The sequence below is a fragment of the Oryza sativa genome, chromosome 9 (assembly GCF_034140825.1).
Source record: "Oryza sativa Japonica Group chromosome 9, ASM3414082v1".
Taxonomy (NCBI): domain Eukaryota; kingdom Viridiplantae; phylum Streptophyta; class Magnoliopsida; order Poales; family Poaceae; genus Oryza; species Oryza sativa.
The window spans coordinates 21,720,231-21,747,235 of NC_089043.1; the positions used below are offsets into that span (position 1 = coordinate 21,720,231).

Consider the following 27,005-nt stretch of genomic DNA (forward strand, 5'->3'; position numbering starts at 1 on the left):
TCCGCATTTCAAGGCTGCACCATGAGAAAAAGGGTATTACTCCCTCCGTTTCAAAATATTTGACACCGTTGACTTTTTAGTACGTGTTTGACCATTCGTCTTATTCAAAAAATTTAAGTAATTATTTATTCTTTTCATATCATTTGATTCATTGTTAAATATACTTTCATGTACACATATAGTTTTACATATTTCACAAATTTTTTTAATAAGACGAACGGTCAAACATATGATAAAAAGTTAATAGTGTCAAACATTTTGAAACATAGGGAGTATATGTTAGTATATCGGATCGGAGAATTTTACACACGAGTATACAATAATGCGAACCTAATCTTGGCATCCTATTCCGTCTTTCAGAAAGACATAATAATGTCCAATCCTGCAATGAAGATAGAGAAACCCAATTCCCCTTTTGCAGATTCCCACATTGAGCGGGCGTTCATTGCTTCAGACAGCTCGATCAAGTAGCCTTTATATGATTCCATCCCATAATCACTCAAATGCATCTATTCCCAACTATTATTTCTTTCTTGCCCTTTTATCTCGAGCCACTTGGTGCAGATTCTTGCTCCATTCAACGAGCATTTGCACGCTGATCTAGAACGCCCCTGCCGGCGATAGATTCTTCAAGTACTGGAGGTGAACCATTTGTCCACAACCAAATCTAAATATATTCAGAGATCTAGAGAGAGAAGCTACAACGCGTGATAATTAAGCTAAGTCGCAAAAGGTCATTAGGTAATTAAAGGCGTTGGTAGCCATCTGCTTGATAAACTTAAGCTGATGGTTTCTGAAATAGGACTATTTTAATCCGTGCATACGCTGTGTAGACATTGCTAGCTTATATAAGAGCATAGGGCCAAACACGGTGCTGCACCTGCACATTCAGATCTCAGGTGAGAATATCTCCAGAGTTGGTTGATCGGAGCAAGAGCGAGCTAACCGGCGACCGGAGGTAGGGATGGCGATCAGGAGCATGACGGTGGCGACGACGACGCGGTCTCTGGACGGCGACATGACGGTGGACGAGTTCAAGGAGTGGCTGAGGCGGTTCGATGTCGACCGCGACGGGCGCATCAGCCGCGACGAGCTGCGGCGCGCGATGCGCGCCATCCGGGCGCGGTTCACGGGGTGGAGGAGCAGGCAGGGCATCAGCTACGCCGACGCGGACGGCGACGGCTACATCGACGACGGCGAGGTGGACGGCCTCATCGAGTACGCGCAGAAGAGCCTCGGCCTCAGGATCGTCGCCTACTAGCTAGCTAATCCAAGCCATGGCTGCTAGCTCCTTTGCAGCTCGATCGGCTGGCCGTTTGCGACCTAAATAATCTCCATCTTGATCGCTTGTCACTTCGTCTTGCTTTCTTGTACTTAAATTAATCAACTCATGTACTGTGTGTGCTTGTGATCTGCGCTGTATTATTAATTGATGTATCACTGATTGCTCTTTGAGAAATCAATTGACCCATGTATGTTCTTGATCGACGGAATATAACTGGCGTTTATGAACTTACAACATCGACATCTGCCCTGCATGTGCATAAACAGAAGAAATTTAAATAGTTCTTTGTTCTTTGGCTGATACAATTCAGACCTGTAATACTTATGCTAATCATAAGATGCAACTCTGATGCTGCGCGTGTGCTAATCAAAACGGCAAAGATTTATTTGCCATCGCTGATAGATGGGCTGGGCTCTGCAATCTAAATCTGGAACGTTCTCACGGCCTATGTATGTGTTTGGTTCACGCTCACATTTTACCACGTCACACCTTTGATGGCCATAATTTATTAGGTATGTGTTTGATTCACCGCTACGATTAATTATAACTTTTGTCTGAACTTTTCAATAGTATATCCCATTGTCATAGACTTAATTTTTCTATTAACTTTACCACACTTTGTAACTAGCAATTTGTTCGCTAACTTATCTATAATCAGATTATAGTTAAGGCTGACAACCAAACGCACCCATACTTGTTCCTTAGGCTACTAACAAGATCATCAAACATGGAGCTTCGCCTAATATAGCCCGCTAGCTGGGATGATCTGCGTCTTCCTATCGGACTCATAGGCCCAACTCCTTGCCCACATGGATTGACAGCCCAAAATTATCCTGGCCCAGTACCAATATCTTGTATGGATAGGCTCCAATTCTGATCCATGTATCCACACGTGTGTTCAAAATCCCATCCAAGCAAGGCTGTATGGATCCATGTACGGAACACCTGCATGGACTAGGATTGAGGCCCATCCAAACAAGGCTTAAGGGTTAATTACTACTAGTAGTATATTTTTATGTTACCCTAACATTTTTTTTCCTACAATGTTAGACCCATGTGAGAAGCAGAGGTTCAGTTGCATACCTACAGTAACAGTTCGAATAAACCAACAGTAAGCAGAGCATGTCGCACCCTAGGTAGTAAGGTCACCAATTAAGACAGCATTTTGTCGCTTAGCCTATAGGCTATATGACCTGTCTATGCAAAACCAACCACCCTAGCAAGCTAGCTTAAGTGGAGTAATTAATCAAGCTAGACAGGTAGGGTTGCATCTACTCATTTGACTATTAAGTTGGGGTGTTGACCATTGACCACACACCATTCTCTGGTAGCCTGTGCATGCATGGCCCCACCATTATCTTTCATCTTTTATTTTCCTTTTGCCCAGCAGGGCATGCATATGCATGTGACCACAAGGTTAGTTTAGCTCTTGCCTTGGCCTGTAATCATAAAACAAGCCAAATCAGCCCGGCCGGTGAAGACGCTTTTGATCTTATGGAGAACATCACACTCAAGCCTCCCTAAAAGCTCCAAAGATAATGTACTCCCTCCGTTTAAAAACATTTGACACAGTTGACTTTTTAGCACATGTTTGACCGTTCGTCTTATTTAAAAAATTTTGTGAAATACGTAAAACTATATGTATACATGAAAGTATATTTAACAATGAATCAAATGATATGAAAAGAATAAATAATTACTTAAATTTTTTTTAATAAGACGAATGGTCAAACATGTACTAAAAAGTCAACGGTGTCAAATATTTTAAAAGGGAGGGAGTAATTAACTAGGTCGGCCTAATTATATATGCATACAGCATACATTCCCAAAGGGAGATGAGGTGACATGCGCTGCTCATGGCATGCACAGTTCTCACTTTGCCCCCAGGATCGGAGACCGAACAAAAACTCACCCTTATCAAGATGGAAAAGCTCGCAGATGCATGCATATCACATGGACTACCAGTTGTGAGTTGTGGCCATGTAGTAGAGCGAATTAAGCAATCCATGCAGTAGGCCAGTCCTAACCTAAGTCACTGGACATAGTTTCCATAAACTTTACATCATCAAAAAAAACTAGTTAGTACTCCTAGACACTACTCTTTCAATATAAACACCACTCTTACATACTTAAATTTAGTGCTACTTATCTCATATGATATTTTGGATGTTGCGTAGAAATCATATCTCATGTAAAACCTAGTTTTCTTCTCTTTTCTCATTTACTCACTTGTCATATTATTTTTCATCCTAAGTACCAACTTATTTAATACTATGAATATCATCTTAGTTATTGGGTTCAAATGGCCGTAGTTCACAAGAGACAACTGACAAGCTAGAGCCAAATAATTAGCTTTGATGGTGGAGTACTAATGTATCATCAATTTGTGTTCTCCCTTTGACCTTAATTAACTTGCTACTTTTGGAGCCTACCTGGCATCCCTCTTTACACGACGACAGCTGCTCAATTGATGCCATGTTACACTTCATCAAGCGGTTTATTTTAAGTCCTTAGTCTTGTCAAGACATGTGATTAATAAACCCTACTACAGACATCAAAGAAAATGGTATTATAGGTACCGAAAATATTAGAATCGACATCTATAGTGTTTTTCCCGTTCGAGCGCGTGACCAGTACACTACCACAATAATGATTTTTCCGTGTGATCGGAACTCATTTTCGTGTGCGGATCTTCCGTCCGTCTGCAACAAAGTGTCTCCAAAGAATCGATTTTTTCGTGCGGGTGACGCACCCGCACACAAAAACTGGATTTTCGCGTGCGGACGCTTAAGCCATCCGCACGGGAAAATAAAAATTGAAACAAAAAAAAGAAAATCAAAACCCTAACCCTAACCCAACTGCCGCCGGCACCGGACTGCCCGAGGTCCGCCGTCGTCATCCCCGCGGTCGCCTGCGATGAATCCAATGCCTGAGGCTGGGAGACCGCTGCCGCCACCGCCGTCGTCATCGCCGCCCTGCCTGAGACCCGCCGCTGTCGTCCCCGCGGTGGCCAGCGACGGATCCGCCCTCCCCGCGGTCGCCGGTGACGGATCCGCCCTCCTCGCGGTGGCCGACGATGGATCCTCTCCACCGGCACCACCCTAGCCGATGCTACTGCCGCCGCCATCGATGCCATCACCGCTCTCGCCGATGCCGCCGCCGCTCTGCCAATGTCGCCTTCGCCGATGCCGCCACCATCGCCGCCCTAGCCGAGGCCGCCGCCATCGCCAGGAGTGGGTAGAGGGGGAGAGGGAGAGGGAGAGGGAGAGGGAGAGGGAGTGGGTAGAGGGCAGTGGGAGTGGGAGACAGAGAGGGAGTGGGAGGAGTGAGTGGGAACGGGAGGAACGCGCCAGGAGATAAGAAGTTGGCTGGGCTATTTTCACGTGCGAAAATAAGACTATTTTCACGTGTGAAAATAAGCCTATTTCCGGGTGCAGGTCTGTTAAGAGACCCGTCTGAGAAAATCGATTTTTCCGTGCAATCCTTTTAAGGAGCCGCACGTGAAAATGGAGGACGATTTTTACAGACGTGACCACTTACGAGATCTTGTGCAGGAAAATCATTTACACATTAATTGACAAAAATACATCAAGAACATTAATCCTTAGGTCTGGCCTTTCGTCTAAAAAAAACATTAATATCCTTGGGGCAAGGTCACATCGCCCCAATGAAGCTCAACACCTCGTAACTAAAATGAATTTGTTTGAAGAAATTCAAGTACATAACCAAGAATGTGAGTATTTTTTCAGGAAAAATGAGTAGTTTTGATCATTTCACAATTTGAAAGTTTTAGTGTTGTTTTCGACCGTTTGCGAACATTCATGTTGTAAAATAGACTTCTTAATTATTTTCCTAACAAAAATCACCATGTAAGTTAATTAAATGATGAAATCCCCAGACAACTGTATCTATAGACCAGAGAAAGCCACGATCTGGTTGCCACACTGACCCAGCCGCAGCCGGCCTTGTCTCTTGTACGTGTTCTTACAAACGCAAACCATGCATGGGTGGCCATTGGATGGTCAAACTGCACACCCAGCTCTGCCCGGTGCAGCTAGCTATCTCCTCCATCCAACGCACACAAAACTGCGAAGAATCACAGATAGTACTCAGATTAGGGTGGAGGCCGGCCATGAGGCCATGAGCCGGCCACCCAGACCGCGCCCTGCCTACGCATTCAGCAAACTTTACGCCGGAGTAAAAGCTGGGGAAGCTACTCCAGTCCAACTGCTTCCTTTCAAATAGTCAAATCCTACCAGCTCGCTAGCCAGCTCTGTCGCCCATGCGCTCGCACAAAAAAAAAACTACTCCAGCCACTGCACCAGTAGCTAAGCTGCAGCCCCTGGCTAGCCTGCAGCCGCATGCTGATCTCTCGCCGGCCTCCACTGGTTGCTGCTGCTCCTGCTCGCGACGAGCTCGGTCGCTCGCTCGCTGGCCATGGCGGGCCACGCTGCAAGCTCGTTCGATCAGTGGGCTGAATTCATCAATTCATTGATCAATCATCGGCTCATCGCTGATCTCCCCGATCTTTTTTTTTAAAAGAAAAATGTGAGCAGCTGCAGCCTGTGGACGTTCTGGAAGTGCTGTTTCCGATGCGGTTTTTATTGCTCCGAGCGGCCCATGCTGCAGCTAGCTAGGCGCATAAATGCCGCGCGCCGAGCGGGCGCCGGCTGGCCGGTCAGCCGGGCGGGCCAACACGGGAACCCAGAAAGAAAAGCCTGGTCTTTGAACAAATTTACCGTTATTTACGTGGAAAGCCGCGCCTGTTCGCAGCGTCGTTGCATGCAATGCAATGCAATGCCGGCGTGTCGTGGATTCCAGTTAGAGCAAGATAATAATACAGCTAGATGCTTATATTTTTGTACGGAGGAGTATATCTTTATAGTCTATTTCTCAGCTCACTCGTATAGTGGTTAACTCTTCACTATAAATATATGGCTTATATGTTTGTCTCACAGGTTTTTTTTTTCCTATAGCCCGCTTCTCATCTCTCTCCTCTACTATCTCAACCACCTCAGCATTTAGTTTTCTTATAGCCTTATATTATGCTCGCTCTTAAACGGAGTAGAGACGTGAAAAAAAAAAGTTTGGTCTTGTTGACCTTGGCTGCCACTAGTATCAGCATCTGGTACGACTCGTCGTACTACTCCGTCCAGGTCCAGGCTAGGGAGGGGATGGATGCAATTTACTGCTCCATTACTTACTCCTATACTCCACGACGAGGCAAACCTACTGCACTCCAGTTTACTACTCCTACCCAAGGAGACCATCTGTCTGACGCTTCACGTGGCGAAATAGTAGCGACGCAATGTCGTCCATGCAGATGGCCCCGGCTCTATGACACCTTCTTTTCAGTGAGGCACTGACCAAGTGATGAGTGCTCACTAAGGTACAATAGCAGGCTATAAGCCAGCTACAAACATATTTTAAGAAGATAAACTAGGAGAGAGAAAAGCAGCGGGCTACAAATTTGTAGCCAGCTGTAGCACGGACTCCAAGACGCAATGTGTCTATAACAGGTGAGACTAAGTATTAATAGTGTAGTATGTAACTATTGTATGAATGAGCTATTAGATTGGCTATAGATGAATTGGAGCTAGTAGTTGACTATACTATTGAACTTGCTCTTACCCCAGCTAGATGCTACCGGATCTGTAGTGCCCGTCGGATATATAGGGTCCGATAGCTAGCCAGGGGGTACTTGCGGATATCTCCGGGAGGAGCTGGTCATGTATGTACATCCATGAAAAGATTCAGGTCACCTACGTAGTACGCAGTACTACACATAGTGGCCAATATAGCTAGCATCCTAGGTGTATCACTCATGATCCACTCAAGACAATGATCTACCCTATGAGACTATTCACGTTTCATGTGTACGTAAATCAGCCAAAAAGGGTAAGACTTCACCCATGAAGATTCAAATCATGTTGCTCACAAATATTATGAACATGCAGTTAAACTTTCAATAGAAATAGTGAGATCAGGGATATGCGACTAGTTTCCATCTCAAAAATATGCCTTAGACACGTATTCGTGAAGGTAAAATATGTGTTAGGCGCATATTCGCGAAGGTGTGGGTGTGATGTCACATGTGTAGTGGCGTGTGTGTATGCATTTTTTTTGTGTAATCATAAAAAAAGAGTAAATCAGCCAAAAGGAAGTAATTCTACTGTAAACAGTCACACGTGAACAGAGTGTAAAAATGATATCATCCATAAGTAAATTCCACTTGAAAAACACTTAATTTTATTTGGTAATATTTTTTATTCCGTGTCAATATCCTACTCCGTTGAAAAAATGAGATTAGCAAACAACAAGTAAAAAAAAAACTAAAAAAATATAAATATTAGAGAAGAACCTAATATTAAATAATTAGATAGGGTGAGGCTTCAAGCCCAATTCGTCTAGTCCACCACCTTGTGGAGTAGCTAAAAAACACTCGGGTGTTTCTTAACCAGTAAAAAAGAAAAAGTATATTGTGAGCATATGCACTTGCATAGTTGCATGCGTTGTAAACTGACTTTTCCAAGGATCAATTCCTTCGCGCGCCCGTGCCCGTTGTCGTCGACAGTAGTACAACGCATGCGACTGCGAGACAGCTCGTCGGCCGTCGATTCCCAGCCGCGTGCGCCTGCCGGCGCGCGCGAGAACTCAAACAGTACCGCGCTCAAAAGCGGCGGCGAAAGGGGCACACGCGAACGCAAGGCCGCCGCCGTCCGGCCCCCACAAGCATCGCGCGTTGGCGCCGGGGCAAGCAGCAGGGCGTGCATGCGCGCACGATCTCGATGGCTGGCTGGCGCGAGGGCCGCGCCCGCGCGCGCCACCGGACAGTCGGACACGCACAGTGCCCTGGGCTCCGTGCGCCCGCGTCGCGCGCGCGTGCTCCTCCGCCGGCGCCGGGTCAGCCGCGTGCATGCACGGTTGCCGATCACACAATTAACCGCGCGCGGAGAGCACGGCGCGTGGAGAAGGTCGAGCACGTTATAATTCCTGTACTCCTGCAGAGAGAGAGAGAGAGAGAGAGAGAGAGAGAGAGAGAGGGAGGGAGAGAGCACACAGTACGATCCTCTCCTCACCTTGTACAAGCCATTTATTCTTCCCGTTTTGACCAGGGACCGAGTACTAAAGGCACCACGCGTTCTCCGGCACGTACATCTCCCCAGAAGGGGTTCATGCACGCACGCATCACGCCTGGACCTTAATTTGCATGCACACCACAATGCTAGTCGATCGAAAATGTTAACAACCACAATTGTGATGATCGTGGAGCAGAATCTTCACGTCCACATAGGATAGGAGTGGATAGTTTGCACCCTGCAGGTGCCCGGATCACACTATCCATTCAGTAGATTACATTCTTAATTTTTGGACACACGTTTGACCATTTATCTTATTTTTAAAAAATATGTAATTATAATTTATTTTATTGTGATTAGTTTTATCGCTAACAGTACTTTAAGCACAATTCATATCTTATGCATTTGCACAAAACTTTTGACTAATACGAATGATAGTATGTACGTGTGCTTGATTTTTTTTTTGCATTTTAGATCTTTTTGAAAAATTATTTTACAAATTGACTGAAAAACTTATTCTGAAAATAGACCATTTTCACGACGTTAACGTCATTGGTGTCGATGACCTATTTTTTAAAAAAAAACTTGAAAAAGACCTATTCGTAAAAAAAGACTTATTTATAATAAAAATATTTACAAATAGGTCATTTATGCCAATGGTGTTGGCACCGAGGACCTATTTGTAACTATTTTTTATAGAAATAAGTTTTTTCAACTTTTTTTGCAAATAGGTGCTCGGTGTTAATGACATTGGCACCACCCCCTCGTATGAGTGACTTAGTTTCTCCAACGAGGCTAAGAGGATTGCGCCGATGTCATCGGCGCCGTTACGTTGGAGTACAACGCTAATGATGTTGGCGCCGCAAAAACGATCCATTTTTTAGGGTTTGTTCGTAAAATAAGTTTTCACAAAAGGAAAAATGAAAAAACCAGTGAACATGTGTTTGAAACTTAACGATGTGATCTGTTAAAAAACAATGATGGTAGTAAAAGATGCTAATCGTTTCTCAAAAAAAAAAAGATGCTAATCGTGCATGCATGCAGCAGCCACAAGGTAAAAAGTCAGGGAGAACCACTGTTGTTTTCGAGTTTTGAGAACCCACAACCGCTAGCTCAGCCACGTGCATATATATGAAACATTGTATAGTCTGCAGTAGTACTACACCGTAGGATTAATCATCCTATATTCCTGTGATGATGAATGCTGAACATATACGTACAAGAGGCTAAGTACACAGTATAATTTAGTACGTGCGTACTGAAGGAAGGAGATCAGATCCGATATGATGGAGTAGGTACGTCGTCGTAGTAGCCGGCTGGATGGCTGGCTGGCCAGAAAGTGAGAAAAACCACGGGACAAAAACTGAATGATATGTGACGGTATCGGCATCTCCCAGCTGGTCCTTGCTAGCTGCGTACGGAGTACACATGAATGTATGCAACGGACGGCCATTGAAAGGCTCATTGCATGCAGCATGGTGCAGTTGCACACGTATAGTACGCATGGCGGCAGCTGCAGTGTACTATACGTAGCTATAGCTGCAGAGCTGCAGGTAGACGGTGGATGGGAAGCTGATGCAGGGAGCCCGGGCGATAGCGACCAGCTGCTGTGAGAGTGTGTGTGTGTGTTATGTGAGCGGCGTAGTACGTACTGTTCACTGGTCGGCTCACGTACTGGTTGGAGGGGAGGAGGATCTTACTCAGGATCACGTGGTCTTTTCGAGCTGTCCACGTCCCTCAGCTTATCCACTTGCGGTCCAAGCCCAGTCAATGTAACGTACTGCCTCCTGTAGATAGCGCCCTCTGTACACCCACGGACATCTTGCTAGTACTACCTCCATCCAAAATAAGTACTAGTACAATTGTAGCCTTGTAGGTATCCGTGTTCAACATTTAACTGTTCATCTTATTATTTAATTATTAAAAAAATTAGTCACACATAAAATACTATTCATGTTTTATCATCTAATAACAACAAAAATACTAATCATAATTTTTTTAAAATAAGACAAACTGTCAAACGTTATATATGAACAGTGTAAAGCTGCACTTATGGTGGGACGGAGGGATTATCTACCTACACAGCAGAGTAGCAAAAGCACTTGCCTGACAGTTCTTTACTCCTTCAGCAGCCGGTGATGACAGATTCAGGAATTGGTTGAACTCATGTGAAACACCCATTACACAAGATCAGTATGAGGCATGTTTGGTTGCCTACATAAAAAATGGCTCATAGACGCGAGTCCAAGCAACGGCATTTGGTCGTGCAAGATGACCTCTCAAGCTATGCCCACTAGAAATATGGAGCGGGTTTTGCTTTAGGACGCGCTCGTACAAGTAGGAAAACATGTGAGTCCTGGGTGCGAGGACGGGCTAATGCAGGATGCAAGAGGGATAGCGCTTTTAGTCACCTCCTTCTCCCGTTTATTCACTCATGGCCACCCAACTCATTGTCGACTTGTCGTCCCCATTTGCTGCCTAGAGCCCCTCGCCCTCTTCTTCAGCAGCTATAGCGAGTGGCCACGATCAATGCCTTAGAGCTTGCCAACACCAAATTTGGTGCCCACGAGTTCTTGTCACTAGGAGGATATCTTATCTAGAAGATCGAGAGGCACCGTTGTCACCACCACCGTTGTTTTCCTTCTCCCTTATCATCATTGCCGTTACGTCGCCCTTCCTTCCCTTTCTCTAGATGCCAAACCGCAGGATCTAGCGACAACAAGCTCATGGCCACTAGATTTGATCGTTGATGGCAGCGAGTGGCTCGGTAAGGGAGGGCCACGATGACCGATGTGTCAGACAAGGGGGGAGTGGGGACGTGATAACCGACTCATCTGAAGAAGGGATAGATCATCGCGTCGATGGATACGGGCTGGCCTGGCGATCGGCACGGCAAGCAGTGGCGGATTTAGGCCATTTCTGTGGGGTCGGCTGACCCCACAGCTTTTTGAAAAACACCCTATAAACCTCGATTTTCATGTATAAATCCAAAAAAATTAGAGAAATAATCTTACTTAAATATAAACCACTAGTAATTGATCCCACAAGTATAAAATCCTGGCTCCGCCACTGACAGCAAGGGGCATGGTGACCAACATAGCCCTAGAGGAGTTCGGTGACTGGTGCACGGAGGAGATCAACGATAAGCTCCAGAAGAAATTTCTTTTTGGACTTTTTTTATTCCTAGACCAGTTTGACCATAAAAATATATTAAACATGGATTATATATTGGTTCATCCGTGATTATTGGAAATCTACATTGATCCAGGGGTATCGCGAGAAACGCCCAGGAATTTTTTTGGCTAGCTCCATAGGTGATGGGCTAGGTGACCTGAATTCGAAACTTTACCTCTTCTAATTATTTGATAATAATTAGACCATTCCTTAACATTTGCGTCTTTTTATCCAGGGGTACCGCGGGCGCCATTCTTCGCCTAAATGAAGAGGTTCTTCGCCGTTCGAAGGAGTCGATGACGTTAAATGCTCCAACAAGTGTTTCTGAAATTATCAATATATATGAACTGTCGTGACATATCTCGCAGTCCCAGCCCAGTAGTCGGGTCAGTCAGCGCTGCATAAACAAAGTTTGGCTTGGTCATAAAAGTGTTCACTATTCAGAGTACACTGTACTAGCCTGCACTTCACATGCCGGCCACAATTACGGCGTTATTAGGCGGGACATGGGCATAGGAAAACCGGAAAGGTGTCCAAGGCGTTGCAGAGAATGTAGTGTGTCGGTCATAGGCTGCAAGCGAGTGCACTCCCACTTGCACCCAGGGATATATATTATCGTCATGCATGTGCCTTATGCTCTTGTCAAGCAATATTTTTTGGCAAGTTTTTGTCCAGGCATCTAGCTTTCCCTCCAATGCTATCCATTTCTCTGAACCTAGCTAATTGTCACGGTGTGCAAGATTTCTGCTTGAGATCTGATGGACATCTTGGCAGGGCTGTGTCTGTGTGTGCATGCGTCAAGACAAACAGCCCAAATTATATGCAACCTGGGAACAAATTAAGTGTGATAAACTGATAATCATCGACCGCGCTCTCGGTCGTGAACTAGTAGGTCCGGTAGCTAGCACGACATGTGTGCAAGAATATTTGTCTGTTCTGCAAGGTAATTGGAAGGCCATGAAGTTCCCCAATTCTTCGGCAAAGCAGCTACTATTCCCGTTTCAAAATATAAGCATTTATAATATTTAAATTTCATACACAATATAAGTACTTTTTTTTCTAGAGAACTGATTTCAATGCATGAGAATTCAAACATTTTGCACCCAATCAAATGCTTAGGTGGAGAATTCAAGCAAATCAAAATTTGACAAATCAGATGCATGATTGTAAATGGTTTTATACTACCTTAAAAGAAGATAGTGATAGAGACAGCGAATCCGCCACTGAAAATTTTACATATTACCCTTTAAACTTCTTAATATTAAAAATTAACATGAATATTCTCTATAAAAAAAGATGGATAACATATTAATACATTATATTTTTTTCATAGTAAAGCACGGGTATTTAGCCAGTAACTTAAAACTGATTATATCACATGTTTTTCTAACACTGTTCCTGCCTGGTCCGAATGGCGCCAAGCTAGAGTCGGTCAAGCGAGAGAGCTAAATTGGGCTGATAAAAAATTTGCATTGCTCCCAATGCGTTTCGTCCAAAGTACAGCGAGCCGCCGAGCCCATCCAGTATCCACGCATTCCGCCTGCCCGCGCGGCCGGCCGCGGCTACCACCCTCCACCCTTCACGGCTTCGCACGCGCCCGCGCGCCGGGCAGATCTAGATGCTATACCCCTCCGCCTGCTACTGCTAGCTCTCCCCCCCCCGTCCCATGCACGCGGTTGCACGCGCCCACGCCGGCCGTAGCATCCGTTCCACTATAAAAACCCCCTCCGGAACCCCACCCCTCCACATTCTCCATAGCTTGGCCACCGTAGTAAAGCCGGCGAGCTAATTCTAGTTCTAGCCAGCTACACGAGATCATCGCTGTGACGGGCGGGGCATTGAGAGGGCGCGTGTGCCGGCCGGGGTCGATGCATGGCATGTGTTAACATGTACAACCCGGAGCATCACCACCACCAGTCGTCGTCGTTCATGGCGCCGAGGATATCCTTTTCCAGCGACTTCGCGCTCGAGCCGCCGCCGCCGGCGCAGCAGCAGCCGGCGGTGCGGGCGCCTGGGGACGCCGACTTCGAGTTCTCCGTCGGCAGCCACCCGATGATGGCCGCCGACCAGCTGATCTCCAAGGGCCGCCTCCTGCCGCTCCGGGAGGCCCCGCACGGCCACGGCGGCGCCGACGCCGGCGGCCGGCCACTCACGCTCCGCGACGAGCTGCGCACGGACAGCCGCCATGGCCGCGTCCCCCGCGCGCCCAACATTCGGTGGAAGGAGTTCCTCGGCCTCAAGAAGGCGCCCAAGAAGGCCCCCACCGCCGACGCTGCCGCCGGCGCCACATCGTCGTCGGCCGACACCCAGATGGTAATAACAAGCTCACTGTTTCTTGCGCCATGAATGCACTCTGCTACAGCTCTGCATTGTCCCATTTTGCTTGTCGCATTGCAACATTTTTCGAATCTTCAAAAACACCCTGCTTGCTGCAAGACCCTCCTGCGCAGTAGAGTACAAGCACTTTCTGCTTCAAAGATTTCTCAAAGTTTGGAGCCTGAGATAGATGTGCATTGCATGCATGTACTACTCATGCATTGCTAACCACCAGAACCAGATTGCACAGAAATTTTAGCGGCACAACTACTCATGCATTGTTAACCATTTTCCTGCTGAAGTGACAACAAAATGTATGCAAAACCCTGTAGGATCTTGGAGGTCAAGGGAGCACGAGAGACTGAAGCAACAAACGCAATGAAGTGTATTACTGATCAATGAGTACTACGTAGTAGTGAAACTGAAGTAGCCATGGTTGGCCAGATCGGATGCATGGTGGCGATGCGCCTTTCAGCTTGCTGTCTGCCATCACTCATATTCACTCTTGCTGATGATCTTAGCAGCTCATTCTAATGGAGAACTCTGCAGGGCAAATGGCCATTTCCTTTTACCTCTTTGCTGCATCTTTTTTGGGTGTAAAAGGGAATTTTGATCTCTAGTTTTTGGGTAATGGTCGTCGTCGGGTAGATGGGTGGTTCCAGTGTAGTCAAATTAACTCCGCTGCGCCTCTGATGTTTTGTATTGGAAGGGCCAGTAAAAATGTATTTTTCCCCACATGGTGTGGTCCTAGCTTAGCTTTTGTACGTGTTGTTTAGCTGTTCCCATGCTTGTCTGCTTCCGCCACCTCCGCTCTCTCCCCCACTTTCCCTATGTACAAAAATGCTTGTAATCTAGTAGTAGCTAGCAATTCAAGCTTTCAGTTCAATGAAGCCCATTTCAACGTTAATTAGCTTCCATCAATTGCTGAACAGTCATGGAGCTAACTAGTACTATGTTCAAATCAGGCAATGCAAGCCTGGCCTGTATTCAAGCAAGATATGGTTCAATTAAAGAAGAATGGAGAGAACGTACAGTGGGGACTATATGGACATATGGTACAAAGACACTTGAGAATTCAGTGACCATATACAACATATGGGGAGATTGTGTTCTTGCCTCCAACCTTTAGATGCAATTATGATTTTACCTCTGTTTTCTTTTTTATGATTTTGCCCTTCTTCTTTTTTGACGCAAATTTTTTTTGGACGCAAACCCTTCTTCTTTTAAAACGAAACAGAGACAAAACAGCTAGTTGGTTGGTCGAAACTAGGGGCAAACAGTTGGTTCGTTTTAAAAAAAATAAGAGTTAAAATTATAAACCTTAAAAAACATAGGCAGAGTAACAATTGCATCTAAGAGCATAGGCGAGAACACAATTACCGCTATATATGGATATTGTGCCAGCCAGCGAGTGGCATGCATCTGATGAGCCAGGCGTTCAAGCATTAGTCTATCCGGGGTGCCAGCCAGCAGTCGATCGAGCAGCTTGTCCTGACGCGGCCGGCCTCATGGCCCGTTTAGTTCCTAACAAGTTTTTTCCAAAAACATCACATCGAATCTTTGGATATATGCATGGAGTATTAAATATAAATAAAAAGAAAAACTAATTGCACAGTTATGGGGAAATAGCGAGACGAATCTTTTGAGCCTAATTAGTCCGTGATTAGCCATAAGTGCTATAGTAACTCATATGTGCTAATGACGGCTTAATTAGGCTCAAAAGATTCGTCTCGCGGTTTCCTAGCGAGTTCTGAAATTAGTTTTTTCATTCGTGTCCAAAAACCCCTTCTGACATCCAGTCAAACGTCCGATGTGACACCCAAAAATTTTCTTTTCCCCAACTAAACACGCCCTTAGGGCCCTAGCACATCTCCCTCCCTGTCGTGTAATGCTAGCTCCTCCTCCTCCTCCCCTACCTGGTGATCACCGGCACAATGTTAAATTTTATGAGGAGACTTAGCTGTCAATCGTGCTACTACCAGCCATCCATCTCCATTACATACTGGACGAGTACCGCTATCTCCCCTGCCATTGCACTCTCTGACAGCAAAGGTGTGGCCACAGGACAAAAACAAATCCCTGCACTGCATTGCACTGCACTGCACTGCCCAGCACATCAGGAAAAAAAATTTTCATCGCAGGGGCAGGGAGAGGGGGGGCCAGTTGCTGCTGCATCTGCGTGCATGCGACCACAGCATCTCCATCTCTGAATCGTTTTGTTTTCTTGAGAGAGAAACCTGAAAAAATCACTCCCAGCATCTCCATCTCTGAATCCTTTTGGCTTTTTTTTTTTTAGAGAGAGACCTGAAAATCTCTCCCTCTGAATTCTGATTTGAATGGTATCTTTGGTGCAGCGCACAGCTGGGAGGAGGAGGCTGCTGCGGCTGAAAGGGCCAGGTGCTATCTCTGCGCTCTTCTGCGGCACGTTGTACCTTAGGGGTCATTTTGGTCGGATTGTGGCTTGGAATGTTAGGACCCGGGTAACCAGTCAAGCTGACTGCTTAACAGTTGCCCACCACATTGTGTTCAGCTGTTCAGGTGCTTAGACTAGACGTGTTCTGCGTGATTTGTCAGTTGTAACTTGTGTTGCTTGATTTTGTTTAACTTTCCTCCATAATCCAAAAAAAAAAAAACTTGAGCTTGAGGGCAAAGGGGAGAAGAAGGGAGAAGCTTACCATGGTAAGGCCCAACGCCTGTGTCTACAAGGCCCAGTCTGCACTTGACCTTAGTTTAGAAAGGAAAGAGAAGCCCATTTATCACATATAGCTTTGTTGGAAGGAAAAAGTACACCGAAGGTCCCTCAACTTGTTATCGGGATACATAAACATCCTCGAACCGTAAAACCAGATATAAGAGGTCCCTTAACTATATAAAACCGGTCCCCCGAGATCCTTCGGTGGTTTTGACCCCGGTTTTAGTCTATGTGGCGGCTGAGTCAGCATGGGACCCACGTGGGCCCCACATGTCAGGATGCCACCTCATCACCTCTCTCATATTCCCCCTCTTCTCCCTTTCTCTCTCACTTTTCCCAGGCCGGCGACGGGCAGCGCTGTGGGGAGAAGGCCGCCGGGGGGAGGGGAGAGGAGGAGGTCCGACGGCCGGCGTCGCGCCAGCGGAGGAAATGCCGCCGTCCGCATCCAACGCGCGCGCCAGGCGGGGCGGAAGCGGGAGGGCGGCGTCAACGGGCAAGAGGTGGTTGGGCTTCTCGTCGGAGGTGTGGGTTCCGAGGATGAGGCGGTGGGAGCGGGTGGAGTCCGGCGACCAGGAGCAAGGCGTAGGCGGCGGAGGGGGGAGCAAGGCGGCGGCGGCGGCCTCCACTCTCCCCCGGTCTCTCCGCTCTGGACTGAGGCCGCCGTGGTCGCCCCGTCCTTGGCGCTGACGAGGAGACCATGAGCACCGCCGCGCCGAGAGTCTCGCGCTCACGCCGCGACCGTGGAGGAGAAGAGGACGGACGGCGACGGCGACCCTATCCTTGCCCGGAGCCGCCGCCGCCGACTCAGCCGGTGCCGTGGACATGCGTCGCCGCCGCCGCTCCTCCCTCGCCTGCACGCCGCGCCGCGCCGCTCCTCCCCCGCCCGCGTGCTGCGCCGCTCCTCACCCGCCTGCGCGCTGCTCCTCCCCCGCTCCGCCCTCGTCGCAGCCGCAGCCGCCGCCGCCGTCTCTTCGCTCGCCGCCACGTCGCCGGCCGCCAGACGTCCTCCTTTCCCGCGTCGCTCTGGCGACCTCTTCCCCCAACCGCCGGCCGGCTTTGCCACTTACCGCTGGATAGGGATGATGACGTGGAGGAAGGGAGAGGAGGGGAAAGAGAGATAGGGATGATGACGTGGCACGCTGACATGTGGGGCCCACGTGGGTCTCATGCTGACTCACCCGCCACGTAGACCAAAACCAGGTTTAAAACCACCTAAGGTCCTCAGGTGACCGGTTTCGTATAGTTAAGGGACCCTTCATATTTGGTTTTACGGTTCATGGACGTTTTCGTATCCCGGTGATAAATTGAGGGACCTTAGGTGCACTTTTTCCTGGTTGGAATCACTGAAAAGAAAAGGATAGAAGGCATGGGCTGTCAGAGAAAATCAATAAGGGAAGCTTAGAATAGGCCGTCTCCAGAAAATAATTTCAGAATAGGCAATAAAATGCTTGTGTGAAAAGCATCAGAAAAGGGTGTATAGACTTTGAACTCGGAAACAAAATCTCCATATATTTGGCATCTCTAGTTGTGCAGTAACTTTGGTTGCGCTCTAGCTACTCCCACTAATAATATATAGCAATTCATATTTACCAATACTCCTGGGGATAAATTGAGCATATATTAAAAAGCAACTGTTCAGCAGAAGCTTTCATAGCATGTCAATATATAGTGTAAAATATATATATATATATAGACACACTCTTAAAGCATTGCGCATTGCATATCAGCAAAGTGTAAATTGGAATAACCTCGTTTTTTAGTTTGGAAACGTACCTCTAGTGAACCAAATGGCATGCCAAGCAAAATGATAAGGCCGGTCACAGTGCAAGGACGTGGCGCATTACTTCCTTCGCCACATCCGAAATCTGCTTAAGTGTTGCGCGCGGTTGTAACTAAAGATGGCGACTCGCCCCCACGCAGGGACGCGGAGAACTTCGCTCGGTCTGGGTAACGCGCGGCGCCGATCGCCTGATTCCGCGAGCTGTGGAGGGCTTGTCTCCGACGCCCCGTGACCTCGCGCCGCGCGTGGACACGCAAAGTGCATCACTGCACTGTGGGATGAGGTTGCTTAGGCCAATCTCTGAGTTGCCCAGCCGCTAGAGAAACTCTTTTGAGTGGCTTGCACTGTGACCGGACTAATGTCTGCCAGGCTTTGAACACCAATTCTTGCCCAAATTTCTCCCTTCCAGGCTTCCACCCCTTCATTTGAGAGCATATCCTTTATTTGTAAGGACTCCTTTTTTCTATTAACCAAAAATTTATAGTGATAACCAGCGTTACAATTTTTCAACAACTGATTAAATTTCAACACTAAATTCTCCTTTTATATATATATGCCCCCAGACTAATTTGTCCTTCCCATCTTGAAGAATACAATACAATAATTAGAATTTGTTCTGAAGTTCCAACTTCCAAGCACATTGTCTGCTACTCTGCGTCACATCTAAAATAGCTCATCTGAATTTTATGGTCTTCTTCTGAAGGTAATGCTATACAGTCTAGAGTCTACCTAACCAAACGTCCTGACATCCTCCAAGTTTAGTTTTCTACTCCATTTCCAAATTTTCTGGCACACAGTGACACAGATGCAAACTTGTGAGCTAAACAGTAGTACTGCCACTGTCAGGTTATGATCATTTGCAATCAACGTTGTTCGTTGGCATCAATGCATCATGCACTAGACCTAAGTATTCAGTATTCAACAGCTGTTTCAGACACAAATGTTTGATATCTGCTTTCTTGTGATGGTACTAGTACGATCCAATGCCTTGAAGCCCCTGAACGTTATGATGGAAAACACATATACGCTCATTGTAAATTCAGAAGCAGAGAGTTCTCGATCGATTCTCGTTGCAAAATCTACAACAGTATGTAGAGCTATGAAAATAGAGAAGTTCGCATCGAACGGCAGGCGACCGAGACCGAAGTTCTTGCATACCTTCTCGTACTCGTACGGCTCCATGGCCTCGTCGATGCGGGGTTTGCGTCGGGCTAGCATGGCTGGAACGAGGCGGGCCGGCGCCGGAGGTCCGCATTCCCCAGCCGCCGCAGAAGGCGCGGCAAGGAGGTCGATGGCTGAGGAGAGGGAGGCGCCGGCGCCGGTGTCGGGGTGAAGGGGAGGTTGCGCCGCTGGAGTGGGAGGTGATAGAGATGGGGGGCGGCGTGCGGCCGTGGGCATCTTTCGTCACCATGCACGCCTGCGGGCTGCGGCTGCGCGAGATCCAATGGCGGGTAATCGCTCCGGTCCCACGCGGGCCCTATTAGTTACAAATATTGCACAAAGCCCCCCAACTTTTTCTTCAATTTTATTATACATCCCTCTACAATTTTTTTCTTCTCATCAAATAAAATACAGTATAATTATAGTGCAACTACATTCTAACTTAAATGTAGTTCTAATATAACATGTATACAATTTTCACGTCATTTTCCATAGTTAGATCGTAATTTTTCATCATTAGATTTGCTTCGAGATTCGTGCAAACGGGGGCAAAGAAAAAAACATAACAAGTGCTCAAGCAAGGGGATTCTATGCGCAAAGCAATCTCCTACAAGATACATATAAGTTACTTTATATTGTAGTTACATGCTAATTGCAATGTAACTGCTCTATAGTTATATTGTTTTGCATTGACCACTTATATATATATATATATATATATATATATATATATATATATATATATATATATATATATATTCAAAATGCCCTTAGAGACATACAATGTTAAAAACCGATTTATCTCATTATAAATTTTAAAAATATAAAATTTTTATATGGCCTCATTACACAACAAGAAAGTTTGTAGATAAGTTTCAAGTTTTTTTTTATATGACGGATAATTTACGTATACAAAAGTTAATGGCACAAATACATAGCATGTGAAAAATGATTTACATTAAAAACAAAAAAAAATGTTTTATATAGCATAAAATAATAAATTATATTTTACAAAATAGAAATGCAAAATATTTGAAACTTATATACAAACTTTAATGTTGTATAAGGAGGCAAAAAAAATCAACTTCTACATGTCACAACGAAAAAACAAATTAAACTACAAACTGTAGAAGTTGAATTTTAAGTTGCATGTTTGTGAAGAGATATATCACATGTTAGTACATCTTTTCTTTTTTTTCGTAGCTATTTGAGTGTCAGCAAGTAATAAGGGGACGTCGCCTTGAGAGTTTAAAATCCACACTCGTCAGTAGTAAATTATTAAATTGATCGAGACAACTATGTGGAATAGAATATATTTTTCTTTTTTAATGTATTAAAACACGGCTTCCAACATGGATGCCAGGATGTGCACTGCCATTTCTTATTACTGGCCTCATCTTTTCGCTTATACTTATGCTTATAAGCTAAAATTTAAATTTTCAACCTTAAATTTGGAGGTGATTTTAGGGTTTCTCCATCGTAGTTTATTTTTCAGTCTTTACTTTTAAATCATTAAGAACACGTATATAAAAGTTTTATTCACAAATTATTTTACATTTACAAATATACCGTTTCACTTTTTACTCCTATGTGTCAAACGATGGGCCAGTGCGCATGCAACTCTTGTCTCCTGGAACGATCCAACAATTAATGAACTATCCAAGGTTGTACTAGGCGCCAACCAAAAGCAGCGAATCAACTTGGAACGAAGTATCTATAGCTACTTAGCTAGCAACAAAATCTCGATGATTATCTCAGTCAACCCGTGTGTAATTATTTGTATCTGGACCAACCTGAATTCCTCGTTGTAAAAATGTGAATGGAATCTAGGCCAGCCGGCCGACCGGTCATATCTGGTGAGTAGTCAGATTGAATAATTAGAGATTATAATTAACATGGGAGTTACTATCGTCATTTCGTCTGAAAGTGGCCTGCAGAATCGGTCCTAAGCTTTTATTGCACGACGGCAACTAGTGGTCATCACTCCAAAGATTCCAGTACTCGCCAGGATGACTTTTAGTCAGCTGATTAACATCATGCCAAATTCCAAACAGTATAGGGATTTACAGCAGTAGAACTTGCAAATCAAGACATATTATCCGTATATATAGCGCTTGAATATTGTCATCCATCTGTTCTTACATCTTTACACATGAACAAGAGAGAGTATCGAATCTGTGATTTTTTCTGAAGCTCGCAAAAGCTACTGAAAACCTGATCAATATATGCTCTCGTACGTGTCGTGTGCGCGCGCGCGCGACACGCATGGCGATCGGCACATGTGCATCTCCGTACCACGCATTTACAGTTTTACATTTTACACACTAGCCTCGATCGATCGATTCACTTGGCCACGGTGATGGAGTTCTTGCAGTGCGCGATGGCGGCCTCGATGGCGCTCTGCAGCTCCTCCATGGTGCTCTCCTCCGACGACGTCGAGACCTTCACCGACCCGCCCACGGAGAGGTGGCCGCTGTTCACCGGCGACGCGCGCAGCGACGCCGGCGCCGAGGAGAGCTGCCCGCGCCGCCGCCTCCACCGCTCCCGCTGCTCCCTCAGGGCGCTCGGGCCGTGCGCCGAGAACGAGTGCGGCCTCCGCCGCTGCTGCTCCCGCTTCTCCCTCTCCCCGCCGCCGTGCCGGGAGAAGGAGGCGAGCAGGTGCTCCACCATGGACGCCATGTACTTCTTCACCCACTGCCCCACGTCCAGCCCTCTCGTCTTCGCCTTCGCCTTCCTCTTCACCTCCTCGTCTCTGCTCAAGCCTGACCTCCACGAGCCGCCGAGGCCGGAGAAGAAAGGCGACGACGCCTTGCTCTTGGCCTTGTACTCCCTGTCCTTCTCCTTGCTGCTGCTGCTGCTTCCGGTTTGCCGGTGCTGGTTTGCTTTGGAGGAGTAGTTGTTGTGGCTGAGGTCGCTGCCGACGCGGCCGAGGGGTGGTGTGCGGGACATGTCGGCGCGACCGCGGCGTTGGACGGACGGAGGCGGGGAGGAGAGGTAGTGGGCGAAGGAGAAGTCGTGGGGAGGGGAGGTGGAGGTGGAGGTGGAGAGGAGTGGTGGTGGGGGAGGTGTGGTTGGCTTGAACAGTGGAGGATGAGGAGGTGGTGGTTGCGACCGCGGCCGTGGTGTGTTCATGGTCATGGCTTTCGGCGTGGTAGGGTTTGTGTGCTCGCTTGCGCGCGCGCGCGCGCGAGAGAGAGAGAGAGAGAGAGAGAGAGAGGGAGAGGAGAGTTGGGTGGCAAGGTTAGGTCGACAGCTGTAGTAGTGGGGGATGCATGGCGCTTGAGAGGCGATTTGGCAGTGATGAAGCTGAAGCTGAGGTTAAATTTGTGCAATATGTGAAGGTGAAGCACTAGCAGGCCGTCCTTACGTATCTGGAGGATTTATATGCAGTAGTGACAACTAGGTTTATGTTAAACCTCACCCACCAACTTAAGTGGTGACAATTTGGCTAAGCGGAAGAAAAATTACTACACCAATTTAATTTTTTCCTACTAATTAATTATCAAGTGAAAAACATAAAAAATTATTGCTTAGAATGCACATTTACATCATCATGTGTTCACTCATCAAGTTTGGCACCGTATCATGTCTCCTCCTGACTGGCCTGGGCTCACTCCTTCCCGTGGCGACTCTCTCCAGGTCTAGTGCCTGCTAGAGCATCTTCGCAAGGGTTTCGACTTTCTGGTCCTTCTAATATCTTGGCAGTTTTGTTAGAGCGGAACGTCAGGATTTTTGAGTCATCCCTTTCGCTGGTTTCGGTAGTTCTGGGGTCCATCCTCAAGGAGGACCGTCTCTCGTTTCTAGCTAGCGCAGCTTCGTTTGAAGAATTGTTGGGAGGATAGGGGGTTTCCTCCACCACCTTTTGCCCCTTTATATAGGAGTAACAACTTTCAGTTTTATTTTTTCTTTTTTTGCCCCTCGCAGTCATTTTTCTTGTAATCCAGCAATGGTCGGTTTGGATTGTTGCATTGTGTAATTAAAACTTTACTTTTTTCTAGTATACTGACGTACAATTATTTTTGCGCGTTCGTAAAAAAAACCAGCCATGAATGGCATTCAACAATATTTGTTGGAGCCAAGAAAAAGGATTTTTTTTCCATGGATTGAGATATACACAATTTTTCCGAGGACGGACAAGTGATTCAGTGAACCAGAGAAAATTAGTTTTTTTAGAAACACCGCATTGAGAGGTGTCTGATGGTTAATTTAATTATCTAGTGAACGAGAAGATAAGCACTGTGCACAGTAATCCTCTCTTATTAGAAAGTTATAGCCCACTAATTTCTAAAGCTTAAAATGTAAAGATGCCACATCATCATCCACTAACAATTACTCCCTCCATCATATAATATAAAAAGTTTTAGACTTGCACTCGGTTATTAAAAGAGTTGGTAGAAGTAAATGGTGGAGGGTTGTAATTGAATGAGTAGTAAATGCAGGTGGGAAAAGTGAATGATGGAGGATTGTGATTGGTTGGGGAGAGAATATTGGTGGAGAAGTTGTTATGCTCCCTCCGTACTCGTAAAGGAAGTTGTTTTGGACAGCGACACGGTCTCCAAAATACAACTTTGACTTCTTGCTTCTATAAAAAAATTATTAAAAAGTGATATATGTATATTTTTATGAAAGTATTTTTCAAGACAAATCTATTCATATAATTCTTACATTTTCAAACTCAACAACTTGAGAGTTATTCATGATTTATATTCTCAAGGTTTGACTTGAACATTGTCCTAAACGACTTCCTTTACGAGTACGGAGAGAGTATTTCAGAACAAATCCTGAGGGCTTTTGGGACGGAGGGAGTATTATATTTAAGCACCATGCAAGCATGCTAGATTATCTATAATTTAATAATTTATTAGATTTTAGAGATTTAAAATAAGCATGTTCAATCCTACATAATTCACATAATATTTTAATTTATCTCTCCATTATTTTTTTATAATATTTTATATACCTATATAGTTCATCATCACTTAGTTCATGTTATTTTTCTTTTCTCTCATTAAGTCATATCATATCAATTGTTTTTAGTTCTTAGATAATTAATCTATTATTCAAATTATCTCTCTTCTTTTTCTTCTCTCGTTAAGCCATATCATCTCATTTTTTTAGCCCTTAGATGTATAGTTCAAATTATCTTCCTTCTTTTGTTCTCTCGTAAAGCCACATTATTTTATTTTTATATTTGAATTATCATTCTACATACTATTTAAATTTAAATCACATCAGCTTATATAAAGTTATATTTATGTAAGCTTAGGTTGTTAAAGCTATCTACACATTATTTTTACTTATTGTTATCATAGTAAATTTCTGCGCGGAGTTTCATCTAGTAGAATTAATAGTTGATGGATGACAACGTGAAAAATAATGTTTAAGAAGGAAAGCACCCTCCTTCAAAGGGACGCTGATGTGACATGTTACAAGAAACACGGTAATCGGCCATGCTACTAAACCTTACACGTACACCCACCCTTACAAACACGGCCACACACACACACACACACACACACACACACACACATATATATATATATATATATATATATATATATATATATATATATATATTATATTCATAGTGTGCTAACACACTAAAAGAGGCGGAGGCAGCATGTACATTTCTTTTTTATTACCATGTAATAAAAAAGTATATTTGTATTTTGGATGGACCGTGTATATATTTCATTGTTATTTGTTGGACCTTCTAGCATAATATTGTCTTTTCTTGCACGCATATTATTTAGGCATGTTTTACATTAATCTAATACAAATTAAGTTGGTGTGCTATTTATCTCTTTATATTTGTAACAAACTAGTGGAACCGTGCAAATTTAAGTGAAATTTAGATTAAAGTTCATTAACAAAAAAAACAATTATATTTTGTATGCATCTATATATTGACCGATCTACACTAATTTGAATCCACCGTGACTAATAATATAGAATTTTTTGATTGACGTGATAATTTGTAAGCCTACAAAATGAATCCTGAATTATATAAGCCTACAAAATGAATGCTGAATTATCCTAGATTATATAGCTTTCTCAGAGCTGCAAACGCCGAAATTGTAAATGCACTTGAGGCATATAAGATTTCATAGGAAAAGAAATGCATATATGAGATATTCCCATCTCGATCAATTAACAGCAGAATGCCTCAATCTGGGATATATAACATGTTATTATTCCGTGATAATATGGAGTGGCCCATTCATACACTAATTGGTATAGCCTCAACCGGCCGGTGGCATTTAATGTGTGCATATAGATTGACATGTACATGTATCCGTAGCTCCATATGGACCATCATGCCATGTCTCCTCCAACCCAAAGCAAATGATTAACCGACCAATTAAAAGTTTGAAACAACCATTGTCTTTGGTCGTAAATGTTTAATTTGTGATCCATCGAATGGTGGACAAGAACAACATGTCAATACTGTTGAGAAACCCTGTAGCCGGCCGGCGCCTTCAGTGATTGGCCGGGTATAGCCTTTCCTTTGTAGCTGTAGCGTACTCTTTGAATCTAGAATGTGATGTTCAGATTCATTGTAATAAGAAATATCACATCATATTTTAAATTGATTTATTTTGAAACGGATGTAGTACTTTCAAAATTACCTCGTATTATTCTAAATAAAAGGTTTTTGGGACGAATACTATTGTTTTTGTTGCACAAGAAATAATCTAATTTCTTTTCTTTAAATGTCATGTATTCATGTTTGTTGCTTTGTTCGGAGATGTGTGTGTGTGTTTATGCGCTTTTTTTTGCTTTTAATATCCCCCACCTTGTAATCTGAAAACATTTTTTTTATAATTGGCTTAGTGGAGTTATATATAACTAGGTTCATCAAAAAGATAATTTTAGTTGAAACTAATAATTTATATTGGTCAATTTGATATTGCTGTAATGACAGTTTTTAATAATAAACAATTATCTAACCTAATACATGTTATCTCATTTCTTTTATTGGCTTTACTTTTAATCTCTCACTTTTAGTCTAATCTGCGATGTTCAGAGCATGATACTATGTGCAATGATTCTACTCTTAAAAGCGGTACCAAGGGTATCTTATTCTACTATAACTGAGGTAATTCCATTAGATCGAATTGATTTCTAGAGTACATGTGATTTAACGCTAGTCAATAATAACAGAGAGTTGGGGGTGTCCCATCATATTATGTCTTTTTTTTCCTTTTCTAAAGAAATTTATGGCGGTGTGCCTTACGATAGAAATCGGATATGTAAATCATTTTTATTATTAAAAAAAAATTCACATGACTTTGTTGCCCTTTACTACCACTGTATTTAAATATATTGACACTGTTTTTATTAGAATTATAATGATAATAGCTAACAAAATTATAATATCGTAAAAGCAGTTACAAAGAAAAATCTACCCATATAATTTTTATATTTTCAAACTAAATATTTTGAGAGCTATTGATGATAAAGATAAAGTTTCAAAAGTTCAACCTACTAAATTCAACAATGTCGTATTAATACAGA

At 44.4% G+C, this 27,005-nt stretch overlaps 3 protein-coding genes across 3 annotated transcripts; 2 read left to right on the top strand and 1 right to left on the bottom strand.

Annotated features, from left to right (window-relative positions):
• Positions 1–878: 878 nt before the first annotated feature.
• LOC4347275 (probable calcium-binding protein CML15) lies at positions 879–1,516 on the top strand. The gene has a single exon (XM_015755183.3). It carries the CDS (start codon positions 965–967, stop codon positions 1,259–1,261), a length of 297 nt encoding a protein of 98 aa, XP_015610669.1. The 5' UTR covers positions 879–964; the 3' UTR covers positions 1,262–1,516.
• An 11,767-nt stretch (positions 1,517–13,283) lies between these two features.
• On the top strand, positions 13,284–14,761 carry LOC4347276 (uncharacterized). Its single transcript, XM_015755528.3, has 2 exons — positions 13,284–13,851; positions 14,187–14,761. Exons 1-2 carry the CDS (start codon positions 13,411–13,413, stop codon positions 14,217–14,219), a joined length of 474 nt encoding a protein of 157 aa, XP_015611014.1. The 5' UTR covers positions 13,284–13,410; the 3' UTR covers positions 14,220–14,761.
• Positions 14,762–21,561: 6,800 nt separating this feature from the next.
• On the bottom strand, positions 21,562–22,891 carry LOC4347277 (probable BRI1 kinase inhibitor 1). Its single transcript, NM_001422785.1, has one exon. It carries the CDS (start codon positions 22,623–22,625, stop codon positions 21,831–21,833), a length of 795 nt encoding a protein of 264 aa, NP_001409714.1. The 5' UTR covers positions 22,626–22,891; the 3' UTR covers positions 21,562–21,830.
• Positions 22,892–27,005: the final 4,114 nt, after the last annotated feature.

Coding starts and splice junctions, on each gene's coding strand:
- LOC4347275 (XM_015755183.3), top strand. CDS start 965: ATGGCGATCAGGAGCATGACGGTGGCGACGACGACGCGGTCTCTGGAC.
- LOC4347277 (NM_001422785.1), bottom strand. CDS start 22,625: ATGACCATGAACACACCACGGCCGCGGTCGCAACCACCACCTCCTCAT.
- LOC4347276 (XM_015755528.3), top strand. CDS start 13,411: ATGGCATGTGTTAACATGTACAACCCGGAGCATCACCACCACCAGTCG. Junction 13,852..14,186: donor CGTCGGCCGACACCCAGATG/GTAATAACAAGC, acceptor AAAACCCTGTAG/GATCTTGGAGGTCAAGGGAG.